The sequence below is a fragment of the Perognathus longimembris genome, chromosome 15 (genome assembly GCF_023159225.1).
Source record: "Perognathus longimembris pacificus isolate PPM17 chromosome 15, ASM2315922v1, whole genome shotgun sequence".
In the NCBI taxonomy this organism is placed as follows: Eukaryota; Metazoa; Chordata; class Mammalia; order Rodentia; family Heteromyidae; genus Perognathus; species Perognathus longimembris.
In genome coordinates, this window is record NC_063175.1 from 20,550,957 (window position 1) to 20,565,938 (window position 14,982).

The 14,982-nt window shown below is 41.9% G+C and overlaps 1 protein-coding gene across 3 annotated transcripts in view; it reads left to right on the forward strand.

The window, feature by feature from the left end:
* Positions 1-14,982, forward strand: part of Lama3 (laminin subunit alpha 3) — a 214,209-nt gene that overhangs the window by 72,182 nt on the left and 127,045 nt on the right. For all 3 annotated transcript variants that reach the window (XM_048363240.1, XM_048363241.1, XM_048363244.1), the window contains exons 12-17: positions 480-614; positions 8,671-8,808; positions 12,251-12,297; positions 13,454-13,553; positions 14,273-14,325; positions 14,509-14,614. In XM_048363240.1, coding sequence (XP_048219197.1) covers positions 480-614; positions 8,671-8,808; positions 12,251-12,297; positions 13,454-13,553; positions 14,273-14,325; positions 14,509-14,614 — 579 coding nt within the window. The remainder of the gene's footprint in view (positions 1-479; positions 615-8,670; positions 8,809-12,250; positions 12,298-13,453; positions 13,554-14,272; positions 14,326-14,508; positions 14,615-14,982) is intronic.

Consider the following 14,982-nt stretch of genomic DNA (forward strand, 5'->3'; position numbering starts at 1 on the left):
GCAAAGGCCCGAAAGACGTTGGTCTTGGAGAATTGAGACCAGGAGTAAGTGAGATTCATGGCTTCTAGGGGAAGCCCTTAAAGCCACCTCTGACAACTAATAGGACTAAATTCACATTAACTTCTTTTTGTCTAAAAAGTGCAAGGTGGATGTTTAACTCAAGATTGCTGTTAGATGAGAATCTCATAAGTTCTGCTAATCAGATCTAAATTCTGCTGTACCCATCTATAATTTGGAAGGGGAAAATAAAGCCATTTTCATTAAGTATCAATGTTGAAAGAAAGTAAGTAATTACTTGGCCAAACTGTTGCCCATCCCTAGATGCTTATAGTGTCTCTGGTCTTCCAAAATATTTACTATTTCCCTCTAAGAGGTAGCCTTTGGGGTTCCCCATATTGGAAGCCTTGGAGAGGGGTGAGGGTGGGGGTGAAGGACAACAATAACAGAGGAACGGAGCCCCTCTTCCTTCTCCTTCCCAGGCTGTGACTGTAACTTGGAAGGCGTTCTTCCTGAAATATGTGATGACCAGGGAAGGTGCCTGTGTCGCCCTGGGGTTGAGGGCCCCCGCTGTGATCACTGCCGCTCTGGTTTATACTCATTCCCTATTTGCCAAGGTAAGTGGGCAAAACACACAAGCAGTCTCCAAGATAGACTTCCTCCTAAGGAGATAAAGGGAAAAGATGGTCAGGGTGTGTCTGTGTATATGAAGGAAGTGGCATATTGTAAGGGTTTCTTTCCCACATTGCTACTGGAACAAATTCATTATAGGACAAGTTAAAAAAATAAAAAGATCAGGATTGTATTCAAAATGAAGCAGAAGGGAGATGGGACTTCCAAAATGGTAAGAGTTCAGAGCTCAGTTAGGTAATTTTTTTCCAGCAAAACAAAAAGTTAACCAGTGAAAATGTTTTTCAAAATCATTTTGTTTCTGTACATTATCTCAAGACAGTACAACAAATGAGAAACGTACTAAAGCAAAGCTAAATGTCAAGACACATAAGACTCTTTGACACAGAGCCATGGTCCACCCACCCAGCATTTCCCACCTACTCCCCACTTTCATTGTTGCTCTGCCCAGCACATGTGTTGCCCTCTTTTTGCCACCATCCCAGTTTGAGGCTATAGTTCTAGTCTTGGAGCAACAGGCTGCTGCTGTGTTTGTTGCTCTAGAGTTCTGCATGGAAGCTCTATTGAGATAGGCCCAGCAGAGAGAACCAAATCTTCTTCCCATATAAATGGGCAGAAGTTCTAATCTAGGCATGGTAGGATGGGAATGTTGAGGTCTCAATACCACCATCCCAGCTGATTTATGGTCCCTTTCTCCTTCTGCTCCACACTGGGGAGGGTAAACTGGAAACAGAGCCATCATCTCTGTTCTCCTTTCTGCTCCCTGTGCCCATGTCTAGAGTAAGACTGTTGCCTCTCCCACCTCCAGCTCTGGGGGTGCACTTTCTTGCAGGGAGAAGAATAGGTCCTGAGAATAAAGTGTTTTGCAGCTTTGCCTGACAATTGACTACCTCTTATTGTGTTTTTGTTTTGGTGGCACTGGGGTTATAAACTCAGGGTCTCGTACTTCCTAGGCAAGAATAGTTATCACTTGAGCCACACATTGCCACTCCTTTCTGCTTTGTTTTTCACATAGCTGGGATTAAAGGCATGAACCACCACCCCTGGCTGGAACTGACTTTTTTTATTTTTGCACATAGTAGAGAACTCCATATCCAAGTGCTGAAGGAAACAATGAAGATCTTTGTACACAGCCATGAGGAGGAGCTGGTAGCTCTGACATAAGTAAATAGTAGAGTAGCCAGGGGTATAATAAAGAGAATTAGAGACAGCAGAAAGACTTTATAGATAGTTCTGCAGGCCTGGGAAGGCTGTACGTGTGTCCTATGGGGCACTCAAACTACAAACCTATTAACACAGGTAGAGGCATCAGGGGCCTAAGCACCATCCCCCATCAAACACTGAGTTAATTTGCTGCTTAGACTCCATGGCAAGTCCTCTGAAGTCAAGCCTAAAAATAATATAGTCATACCTGGCCATCTAGCAACTGTATACACATCCATGGTTCAAGTCTTAGCTGAGAACACTTAGTCCCCCAGATCCTATGAGAATCTCTCTGAGATTTAACTGAAGCATTTTCCTTAAGTTGCCAACACCTAATGTGCAAAGCTCTTCAGTCATCAATAGGATGGGAAGATAATGCCTTATCCCCTGCTATCAATGAATGGATTCAAGATATTATTGGTAGTGTTGGTTTGGACACTAAGCTCTCCTAACTCCTTTGGACTTCACAAGCAGCATGGCAATGGGAATTCTTGTTCATATTAGAAAGAGAGAGAGAAAGAGAGAGAGGGAGAGAGAGAGAGAGAGAGAGAGAGAGAGAGAGGCTAGATGTACACTAGAAGTGAATGCTTGTGGTCAGCTTCTGCTGGATGCCATCTGTAGTTCAGAGTCATGGCTCCAGCAGAGGGAAGAGGCTCTCCCCCTGAAGCAAAAAGGGACAGGTAAGTGTAGTGCTCTAATAACACCACCCCTGTTGTTTCCTACTTATTTCTCAGCTCCATTCAGTATGGATATACAGAGAAGTGACATTGGTTTGGCTCTGGGATTCAAACTGGAGCAGAAGAGCAGTCATCTCTGTTAGTGGAGGACTATTGCCTCCTAATACATGCTCACCCTTAGAGAGGCCCAGCCTTGGAGAAGCCTGCCAATGCCCAGGTGCTGTTTTATGAGTTGCAGAGGAAATAAACTGTCACCTTATTAGTGAGATGGTGACAAATTCAATCTTATAGTTTGTTAATTTATGTTTGAACCCATTCTGGGAAGAATTTGAAATAACAAAATATTCTCTTTTATTCTTATTTATTTATTTTATTTTATTATTCCTTTTATTTTTATTTATTCTTTTGTGTGCTCACCTTATGTTTTTGACAGCTTTTGCACACACACATGTGTGTATGTGTGTGTTTTAGAGAGAGCAGATTATTAATCCATTCAATTTTAGAATCTGATCAATGGCCTTAAATGCTATATATGAGGTCCCAGCATATCCTGGCCAAATACTGTGTTTAAACCTTTATTCTTTATTGCTTAAAGACCTTCAAAGTCTTATTATTATTATTATTATTTTTGGCCAGTCCTGGGGCTTGGACTCAGGGCCTGAGCACTGTCCCTGGCTTCTTTTTGCTCAAGGCTAGCACTCTGCCACTTGAGCCACAGCGCCACTTCTGGCCATTTTCTGTATATGTGGTGCTGGGGAATCGAACCCAGGAGCTCATGTATATGAGGCAAGCACTCTTGCCACTAGGCCATATCCCCAGCCCCTCAAAGTCTTATTTAAAGGGACTTTAGAGCACTTTTAATCCGTTCTTATGAACCACAGACCTGGATTTATGGTTTACATTAAATTAATTGTCACCAGACTTTTGTAAGTAGAATGCTGTATTCTTCTTGTTATTCTTGTATTATTCACACACTCTATAATTTTCCAGACTGGGAAACTATACACCTATAAAACTTCCATTTGTGTTGATTCAACCCTTGGTTGAAGTTCCCTTGGCTAACTTTGGTGGGTGGGAGAAGGTTTACTCTTCCCTTTTTTTCCTCTCTCTTTCTTAGTCTGGTACTCTATTTTTCTCTGTTCCTCCTCCTTTTTCATATGTGTGTGCTACTACCAAGTCTTTAACTCAGGGTGTCATGTTCTCACTTGGCTTTTTTACTCACAGTTAGTACTCTACCACTTGAGCCACACCTTTACTTGTTGCTTTTTGCTGGTTAATTGGAGATAAGAGTATTGTCTTCCTGGGTTGGCTTTGAACCACAATTCTTAGATCTCAGCCTCCTGAGTAGTTAGATTTTAGGCATGAGCCTCTGGCAGTGGACTCTCTCTTTTTCACTTTTTCTCTTTCCCTCATCTCTATGTTCTCTTCTTTTTCTGGCTCAGCTTTTCAGGCAGCAACTACATAGCCCTTAGAATAGAAAGAATGTGATGTGGGAGTGTGGATTCCACATTTGCCACTACTGTGAATGGGAGACACAGAAGCACAGGTGCTCCTAAGCCACAGCCACAGTGCCCGCAGTGGTACTATATAGTCTTTCCTTAGATAACTCCCAAAATACTTGTCAGTGGGCTAGCCTCCTCCTGTCTATTAGCTTATGCTCAGAGTCAGGCAGACTAGCTGAGGGATGCAGACAAGGGAACCCTACTTGTGGTGAATATTGCTGGGGAAGGCTGCCAGCCTCTGCAGGGGGAAAATAAGATTTACAGGATAGGTAGGAGCAGAGGAACAGTCTAGAGCCAAATTTTGTCTTGAGCTGTTCCTTCACTTTGTGATTCAACTTTTACCTAAGGGAACACTAAAGTGGCTGGATAGAAAGGCATAGGATTTCTATAGATGTAATTTATCCAGTTTCCAAGTCCAGAGAAGTGAACTGTAGTATGTATGGTGGGCTTGACTGTTGGTTTTATGACTTTGACTATGAGCTGCCAGCTTGTTTTCTTGCCAGAAGGAAAAGCTCCAAAATCATAGGCAATCAAAACACCCCTTACACAATAAGGAGTTCTGTGAAACTCTTAACTCACATGCTGTGTGTGTAGTATTGTGTCACTCCTTCAGTTTATCACTGAAGGTGAAGAGGATGGAATTACTCATGCTTAATACCTGTCTCATGACAACATTGCAAGATTCAATAAGCTAATGCAAGACTGTGTCCAGATGAGGACTTCAAGGAGGATTTTAGCAGTGGCTTATGCTCTCCTGAACAATGAGCTGACTGGCATGTTCTATGGACCAGGACTGTGCTTGATGCCGGGAGACCTTGAGGAGTATGGAAGACAAGTTCCCTGTCCCTTGGACCTTTGTCATTATAGGTTGAACATCCCTAATCTGAAAACCCAAAGTCCAAATACACCAAGATCTGACAGTCTTTGAATGTGACATATTGATGCTAAAAGTAGAAAATGACACATTTAACCACATGTGACAGGTTATAGTCGAAGCACATGTGTGCTAAATGTATTGTATAATTTACCTTCAGGTGAGGTATAGGACATGTTTATGAGACATAAATGAATTTCATATTTAGACTTGGGTCCCCTCCCTAAGGTATCTCATTATATGTATGCAGATGTTCTAAAATCTGAAATAAAAACCCCAAATCTGAAACACTTTTTGTCCCAGTTATTTCAGATAAGGAATACCTATATTATTTTTTTAGCTCCTTGTGTGTTAAAGTGTCTTGGGGCACAATGAAGAGTAGATAGGAAAAGATAAAGAACTTCAGAAACAGCAAAGGAGCTGGACCAAGCAAAAACAGAATGAAACTACTTTTAAAGGCTTCTAGTATTTGCAGGAGTGAGAAAAAGATTGCCAAGTTGGGGTGTGGGTTTGGTATTTGGCAGCTTTTATGGATGTAGCATTGAAATGAGAGACACACACAATGCCAGACTGAGTAAAACAATGTACATGATTTTAGGATTCAACCTTCATTTTCATCTCTAGAGTGTCACCACATCTCCTGGGGCTCCCTACAACTCCTACAACCCTAAGGGCCAGTGTCTGCGCCACCCACACTATGCTGCCTACCTGCAGTGCTGTGCTGCAGGCAACTGCCCACTGAATGTTTATCTGTCTGCATTCCCTTTTCTTTAGGGAAGAAATAGCAGGAAGAGCCTGGATTAGCCAGGCATCTCTGGAGTAGATCCAACAGAGCATGTACCTGTATGTAGTGCTTCATTTTAAGGCCCTGGTTCAGGCAGTTGTGGGCTTAGGAAGATCTAAAGCTGCAGAGCATGGTCTGGAAGGCTGGAGAAGAGCCACTCTTCAGCTAGGGTCAGAAGACAAGCTGATAGCAGAACGTCTCCTTTTCACTCCTTCTCTTTTCAGTATTTCAGTAAATTGGATGGCAACCCCAGGGTAAAAGATTGCTGATTTAAATGTTAATCTTATCTAAATTAGCTCTACAACCACATTCTAATGCTGTAGCCTAGCCAACATAACACAGAAAATCAGCCAACACAAGTCACCCCCTGTGAACCTGACATCTAAATATACCTCCCCAACCATTTGTAATCTCAGAATAAAAACTGTAACACGACTATAATTCTTCCTAACTTCGTGTACCTATCCTGAATACAACGGAAAGCACATAGCCTTTTCTCCAGAAAATGATGCAAGCATCCCTAGGTGATGTTTATTCTTTGCTATTCTGCAACATAAATACTATGGCATAATGTCTTATGTTGTATAAGATGATGAGAGAGGGAAGAAAATGAAGGTCTTTGTTTCACATGCATATAAATACACACAAATGCTCCCATACACACAAATCACACTCATAACAAGATAAGAAGTCAGCATTATTGTTATACCACGGAGTCATAGCTGGAACTTTTGTTGTTGTTGGTCGTGGAGCTTGCAACTGTCCCTGACCTCTTTTGCTCACTTTGAGCCACAGCTCCAGTTATGACTGGAGATAAGAGTTCTCATGGACTTTCCTGCCTTGGTTGGCTTTGAACCATGATCCTCATATCTCAACCTCCTGAGTAGAATTACAGGTGTGAGCTACTAGGTTCCGAATAGAGTCTTCTCTTTGCTCTCAGTAAATACCTCAACTGATTGTGGTCCTTTATCTGGTGGAGTGACCCCAATCTTCATTCCTAAAGGCCTAGATTGTCAATAGCCTTTCCTGAGTGAGAGCCTGGTGATTCTATATTTTTGCTGAGTACTGTATACTGAATATAAAATTGGAAATGAGACATGCCACTTTATTGATTCCTGTTAATTCAGTGAGGAATAGTGAGAGGAACATCTCCCCAAGCACAGAGTGCTGGACTAGGAAAATATTGCTAATAAAAGCAAACAATGGGGCTGGGGATATAGCCTAGTGGCAAGAGTGCCTGCCTCGAATACACGAGGCCCTAGGTTCGATCCCCCAGCACCACATATACAGAAAACGGCCAGAAGCGGCGCTGTGGCTCAAGTGGCAGAGTGCTAGCCTTGAGCAGGAAGAAGCCAGGGACAGTGCTCAGGCCCTGAGTCCAAGGCCCACGACTGGCCAAAAAAAAAAAAAAAAAAAAAGCAAACAATGAGTCCTTCCTCCATGCCCAGCATTGTACTCAGCACTTTCCTTTTTATTTTCCAGTACTAGAGTTTGAACTCAGGGCTTTGTACTTGCTAGGCAGGTATTTTACTACTTGAGCCATGCCCCTGGCTCTTTTTGCTTTGCTTTATTTTTCAGTTAGTCTCACACTCTTGCCTCAGTGAGCCTCAGAGTATGATCCTCCTACCTCTGCTCTAGGATTATAGATGTACATCACCACCATGCCTGGCCCACTTAATATTTTCCATCCCTCATTGCTCATGATTCTCTAATGACTTCACAAGACAGGCACTGTGTCAGCTCCAGTTCATAGGAGAACAAACAGAAGCTTAGAAACTAAGTCACTTGCTCACAATTGCATGACTGCTAAGTGACACATCTGGTGAGTTTGGATCTGGATATGTTTGACCACAGAGGTTGAAAGCTTTTTCTGTTGTCTAGTTTGGTGGCTTTGGAAATACCACTTGGTTTCTGAACCTTACCATGTCATAGTGGAATTCAGTGAATCAATCTCTCTTGTACCTTCCAGTTCCGACGAAGATGTGAGAAGTTAGGTTATTTCCACTCCTCAGGATGAGGGTCCACACAGTGAAAATGGAGTGACACTGAACAACTTTGCCTCTGAATTTTAGCTGCAAAGAGACATAGGAAGGGAGCCAAGCAGGGAGTAGCTGGAGTCTGCTTTTCATCTCTCCTATTTATTCATCAGTTTAGGCAAAGATCATGGTAAAGACTTGTATTGAGGCAAAGGATATTGGATACCCTTTCCTAACCATTCCCAACATTGCATATATAACTTTGTTCATCATTACTCAACCATGCTAGACCTTTACAGAATATACATAAGAGGACAGAGAGGGGGCTGGGAATATGGCCTAGTGGCAAGAGTACTTGTCTCCTACACATGAAGCCCTAGGTTCGATTCCTCAGCACCACATATATAGAAAAGGCCAGAAGTGGCACTGTGGCTCAAGTTGGCAGAATGCTAGCCTTGGGCAAAAAGAAGCCAGAGACAGTGCTCGGGCCCTGAGTTCAAGTCCCAGGACTGGCAAAAAAAATTAAGAGGACAGAGAAAGCCAGGAAGACAGTTGGAGGCTGATTTGTACTGGAATGGTTTTACCGGGTCCTTAGTTTAGGCAGAGTTAGAGTTCACCCAGAGCCATGTCCCTATCAGCTCTTCCCTTCACTCTCTTACAAGCACCATAACTGTATGTGAAAAGCATTCCCAAAGCCCTCATCCATCATCAACCAATATTGTGGGCAAAATTAACAACAGCAATACAAAATCTAGCATTTATTGAATTGCTCCATCTTTTATCTCAAGTATTATTTCATCCTCCAACCATATTATCAAGCCAGTGCTAGTATCAGTCCCATTTAAAGGAGAGGAAATGGAAACTTAAATCAGTTGAACAACTCATTTCAGGTTCCAGGTGTAGTAAGAGGCAGAACTTGAATAGACATTTGGATCTTTCTGGCCCTATCACCAAGGGTCTGATCCAGGGTGCTAGACTGGCCCTGTTGTGTCCCATGTCGGAGTCTCACTGAGTTCTTTTCCCCCAGCCTGCCAGTGCTCATCCCATGGATCCTACCCGGTGCCATGCAACCCAGTGACTGGACAGTGTGAATGCCTGCCAGGGATGACAGGACAGCGCTGTGACAGGTGTCTTTCAGGAGCCCATGACTTCCCCCACTGCCAAGGTAGGGAAGCCTGCAGGATGCTGGAGGGCTGGCTCCTCACCAAGTTCATACAGACAGCCTCCCAGAGATACCCTGCTTAACCCTATGTGCTTGACCCCATCTACGCTAGTTCAAGTCCACTGAGAATACACAGGTAGCATATGCATCCTCAAGAGAACCCAGAAACTATTTAGTTGTAGCTTTAGAAAAATGTAAATGTGCATGCCCTTCAAATTTGGATTTCTTGGTTTATATCTCAGTTCTGCTAGCATTCATTGACCCCTGTTCCTTGCTGGTGTTCAGTGCGAATGTTGGCCATGCTGGGGTCTTTCTAATAGGTTCCCATGTCACAGAGTGAGTGGGGTCTATGTTTTCCCCCCTCCTTCACCTGCCTCTGCCTTTGTCATCAAACCTCAGCTCAGGTGTGAAGGAAGGGGTCTGGGGTGCATATGAATGTATGCAGTCTGAAAAGAGTGAGCAGGGAGGAAATGGGAACAGATTGAAAATAACAGAGGCAACAGAAGTGAGAGTCCCACCATTTTCCCTGTGCCCCTGGTGTGAGCAGCCTCCAGGGCAGGCAGAAGACTGCATTGCTCACTTCAGAGGCATCTTGCTTTGCTTGAGAAGAGGTGCTTGTGGAAATCACACACCTATTTTCCAACCAAAGTATCTGGTTTCCTCAGACTCTTCCCTATTCCTGATCACCCTGGGAATCAGTGACAGAACCATTTAGGATACACCCACAGCATACACTGCATTTTACAGAACCTTCCAAAGCAGAATATTTGAGACCAGGTTTTCTTGAGGTTGGAAACAGCAGTCAGAGGGGGAACTTGCCCCTGAGAAGATCTGGAGGTCCCTGGGAGGCAAGAGCTCTCAGCACGGGTCTGTGTCTGTGCCCATATCAGAAGTGGAAAGAGGCAGAGCCACTGTGACTGTCCCAGAGCTGCAGTCACACAGGCCATCCTGGGAGGAACCTAAATTGGAAAACAAGGATGACAAGGTTGTTTGAGTCTTTAGAGAAAATCATGGGAGCAGAAGGAAAGAGTCAAGGACATTGTGGAAAAGCTGGAGCCAATAGAGATAAAGGCAAAAAGCTGATGGACCATTTGTAAGAAAACAAGGTCCTATTATGAATTTGATTCAGTGATGTGAACACCAGGCTCAGAGCAGGCTTGCCTAACCTGCTTTCAGTTCTAATGCTATACAAGAGTATACTGGGCCACTGCAAGCCACTGAGCCAACAAAGAGATTAGACTTGTAGCACCACATAGATGAAGGGAAGAAAGTGAACCGATTTTATAATTAACATCAAGATTGAAGAAAATCTTTGCCAAGACAAGAGATTAACAACCAGAAAATATAAGGAGTTAAAAAAACAAACCTCTTAAGAGGGCTGGGAATATGGCCTAGTGGCAAGAGTGCTTGCCTTGTATACATGAAGCCCTGGGTTCAATTCCCCAGCACCACATATATAGAAAACAGCCAGAAGATGTGCCGTGGCTCAGGTGGCAGTGCTAGCCTTGAGCAAAAAGAAGCCGGGGACAGTGCTCAGGCCCCGAGTCCAAGGCCCAGGACTGGCAAAAAAAAGAAAAGAAAAGAAAACTCTTAAGAATCTACAACTCAATTAACATATAGGCAAATAAACTAAACAGACAGTTCTCAAAAGAGGAAACACATTTGATCAATAAATACATGAGGAAATGTTTAACATCTATGCACACAAGGAAATACAAGTCAAAATGACACTGAGATTCCATCTCATCCCAATAAAAATGAGCAGCATTAAGGATACAAACAGTGGCTCATGCCTGTAATCCTAGATACTCAGAAGGCTGAGATTTGAGATCAAAGCCAGCCTGGGAAAGGAAAAGTCCAAGAGACTCTTTTTTCCCCCCCAAGAGACCCTTTGATCATCAATTAAACACCCCAAACTAGAAGTGGAGCTGTAGCTCAAGTGGTAGAGTGGTAGTCTTGAGCATAAAATCTCACGGACAGTGTCCAGAGTTTGAGTTCAAGCCCCAGGACTGGCACCAAAAAGCCAAAAAGTCTCAGAAACACAAACAACAGATGCTGGTACAGATGTGAGGGAGAAGGAACCCTGTAAATTGTTAGTGAAATACAAATACTACCTGTGATCCAGCCATACCACACTTGGGACTCTATCTAAAAGTTTACAAATGCAGATTACAGAATACAGTAAAGCCACTTGCATATCAGTGTTTACTGCAACACTGTTCACAATAGCCAGCCTATAGAAATAGCCCAGATACTATATAACTGATAAATGAATCAAGAAAATGTGGTATATAGTTGTCATATAGTATTATTGAGGCATAAGAAGAATGAAATTTTGTGTTTTGAAGGAAAATGGGTGGAACTATAGAACACAATGTTAAGTGAAGTAAGCCAGGTTCAGAACGACAAAGGTTGTAAATATATAATGTTAATAATTGTGAGACTGCTTGAGGGAATTATAAGGGGGAAGAAAAATAGAATGTTAGAGGGTAAATAATATTGAAATACAGTGCATCTGTAAATGAAAGAGTGTTCACACTCATTAGAAGCTCTTGAATAATAGAGGGTAGGAGAGATAAGGAAAGTGAGCATAAATTAAGAGGTCAACCTGATTAAAGTAGTCTATATGCATGTCATGGTGAAAAACCTTTGAAAAATATGTGTACTCTAAAAATAGGACAAGAATGTAAAATTGGTCCTGTCCAGGGTGTGGATACCAATGTGGGGAGGGGAAGAATGAAAAGAAAATATTTTATGTACCTATGTGAAACTGGAAAAGAGAAGAGGAAGGGAGAAAGAGAGTGATGGAGAAAGTGAGTCTGATCAAGGAACATTGTAGGCATATATGGACATGTCAAAATGTAACCTCCTTGTACATTGATGCTAATGAAACTTAACAAAAAATAAATAACTCCAGCACAGGTGGGGGGGGGGAATAAGAGGTTGTGATAATCACTTCTTTGTTAACTACAAAACGAACTTACAAATTCTAACTTATTTTGAATAAACAAAAATTTCCTGGTGCAATATTGCCCTCTTTTGGACAATTCTGAAGATATTCAACATTTTACAGTCTCCTTCATCTCCTCAATCACCAGTGAGGAGTGAGGTTCTATTGGTGGGCAGCGTCAGTTGTTCAATGATAAATGAGTTGATAAACATCATTCAGGATTCCTTGCTTGCACCCAGGTTTTGCCATCCATCTATCAAAAACAAAAAATATAGGTGCACTATTTTTTTTTAAGCCAAACTTTAAAAACTTGAAACAGAGGGAAAAACTGGGAGAGAGCAAGGGAAGGGTTGATAGTGTCCCAAAATAAATGTACTCTTTGCCTGGCTTATGTAACTGTAACGCCTCTGTATATCACCTTTATAATAACAATAAAAAGGTTTTAAAAACTGAAGTATCAAATAACATCTTTGAAATGTTTTTAAATCAACCCAGGTTCTAGCAGTGTTTGTGACCTAGCAGGGACCATGGACTCCAGCTTGGTAAGTGCAAGATTTATGTAAGAGGGTAGCAATTCTGTTACTCTGATACCTAGTCAAATAAGAAATGTAGTGTAAATGAAAATAAGATACAAAGACAAATTGCTCAAAGGATCCAGTGTTGTTTTTCAAAGTGTAGATATGAGTTTCTGGAGTTTATTTAAATATTTTTTAGTTTAATTCACCTTGTAGTTTACTCTGAGGGGTATTGCAACTGTTGAACCCTGCTAAGACTCCTTCAGTGGCTGAGGACACATTAAATAAGCTAGCTGTGCTGGAAATATTTGCAGTTCCCATTACATCAATCCAAGCATATGGTATGTTAGTTGGAACTACACTCTGAGACCTTTAGAAATGATCTTTCCCTTGGCCTCACAGCCCAGAGATACAGGTCTGTGCCCTGGATGAGCTATGGGAGAGAGGTCTTGTCATTCTCTTTGTGAGGCTAAATGGCAATGAATCTTGCATCTCATAAAAGCACTTTCAGATACACATCCTTCTTCACTGGTACCCAACATGTTAAATATTCAGATACAATTCCTTTCAAATTTATAGTCTATGCTGTAATATCCATATACAGTGGCAGCATTATAAATGAGAAAGGTCTTGAGGCTAGGTACCAGTGGCTCATGCTTATAATCCTAGCTACTCAGAAGGCTGAGATCTGAGGATCACAGTTTTAAGCTAGTTGGGGCAGAAAAACCCTGGTGAGATTCTTATCTCCAATTAGCCACTCAAAAACTGGAAGTGGAGCTGTGGCTCAAAGTGGTAGAGCAGTAGCCTGGAGCAAAAGAGCTCAGGGAGAGTGCCCAGGCCCTGAGTTCAAGCCCAACAACCACCACTACCAACAACAACAAAAGAAAAAGAAAAAAGAAAAAAAGGAACAGTCTTGAGATCTTTCTAATTGCTTGTTAACCACAATTGTGGGTTAGGTGTATCACAAATAAATAAATAAATAAATAAATAAATAAATAAATAAATAAAATTAATGACTTCAGAAGACCTTGCAAGCAACCCAGTGCTTTTATTCTTCCTGGGTACATGGAATTTACTTTTCCTGGCCAACATTTCTTTCTGTGAAAAGCCTTTGCTCAGAACACTTGTTTGAAATTGATGTTGATTCAAAAGTGTTGAATGTTAATTTGATTTTCTTTTAAAGGGTTATTGCCAATGCAAGCTTCATGTTGAAAGTCCTACTTGCAGTATCTGCAAACCTTTATATTGGAATCTGGCCGAAGAGAACCCCAGTGGATGTTCAGGTAACATTGCCTCTACATAATCCCTTCCTGTATGGCAACTGCCGATTAATTTTCTCTCTCCCAATGACCAAGCCCATGAGCAATGATTTATTAAACTTCAAAGATCTGTTCAATCAGTTTCTTTTTTCTGACACTTGTGTAAGGTTTCTCCCAACTTTTGGCAGAACTTTCTGTCATTTTCAAAATCTCTTGTCTAGGTTACATATGTATTTGTTGTGTATGAAGACAGCTACTTGGTAAATGCTTTTTTAGTTCCTTATTTTTGTAATCTCTTTCTGGCTTAATTTTATTTGAATTTTATACATATTTTGAAGCAGGAATAATCAGAAACACTGAGTTAGAGATGTTAAATAAAATGAGTACCATCAAATAGGTTGTGTTTTCCTGCAAGCTCCTCAGTAATGACCTTGACCATTTAAACACAGACACAGATGCAGACGTAGACACACACACACACACACACACACACACACACACACACACACAAAGCCTATGATGTTACTGCTTTTGTTGGAATAGACATAAGCTCATCATTACTCTGGGTGAATTGTATTGATTAGTCTAGTCTGCTAAGCTGAGACAGAAAGCTAATTTTCAGCCTCAGCTGTGTGAGCTGTAATGCTGATGAGGTCTACAGGGAAGCCCAGCTGTTGTGTTGCGGGCATGGGAGCCATTGTTTGTGGCAGCCTTGGCTCAAGGCTGCTCTCTTCTCTCCACAGAATGCCAGTGCCATGGGGCAGGAACCCTGAGCGGAATTGGAGAGTGTGGGCAGGTAATGGGATAGGGTTACACTATAGGGTGCCATAGCAATGGTCTTGTGAAGTACCATGGTCAACTGCTTCAGAACCCAGTGACACTGCTTCCTCTCATACACTGGATCAGTTTTCAGTTCTGAAGGCTAATGAATTCTTTAACTTACCAAATTTTGTTTTCTGGTCCACTCATTATTTTGCAGAGAGATGGTGACTGTCACTGCAAGGCCCATGTAACGGGAGATGCCTGTGACACCTGCGAAGATGGATACTTTGCTTTGGAGAAGAGCAATTACTTTGGGTGTCAAGGTAAATATATTCAGTGAGTCCTGAACAAAGCAAAGCCTGTCAGGTCACTTTCTTCTGTTTACTGTGTTTTGGCTAACATTCAGAGATGTCACTGGAACATTCTTCTGGGGGCATGGCCAAATACTCAGTTGACATCAGTCATTATTTACAAATGAGGCTGTTTCTACTTTTTTTTTTTTTTACTAGCATAATGTTGGTTCAGTTATTAAAAAACTTCACAATTCAGATGGAAGGGCACCTCTTAATGTTATAAATAACATCCAGATTTAGTCATTTTAAGTTGGGTGAGTTTTGGAATCCCAGCACTTGGGAGGCAGCAACAGGGGTATGGCAAGTTTTAAGGCTAGCCTGGGCAAAGTTAGTGAGAC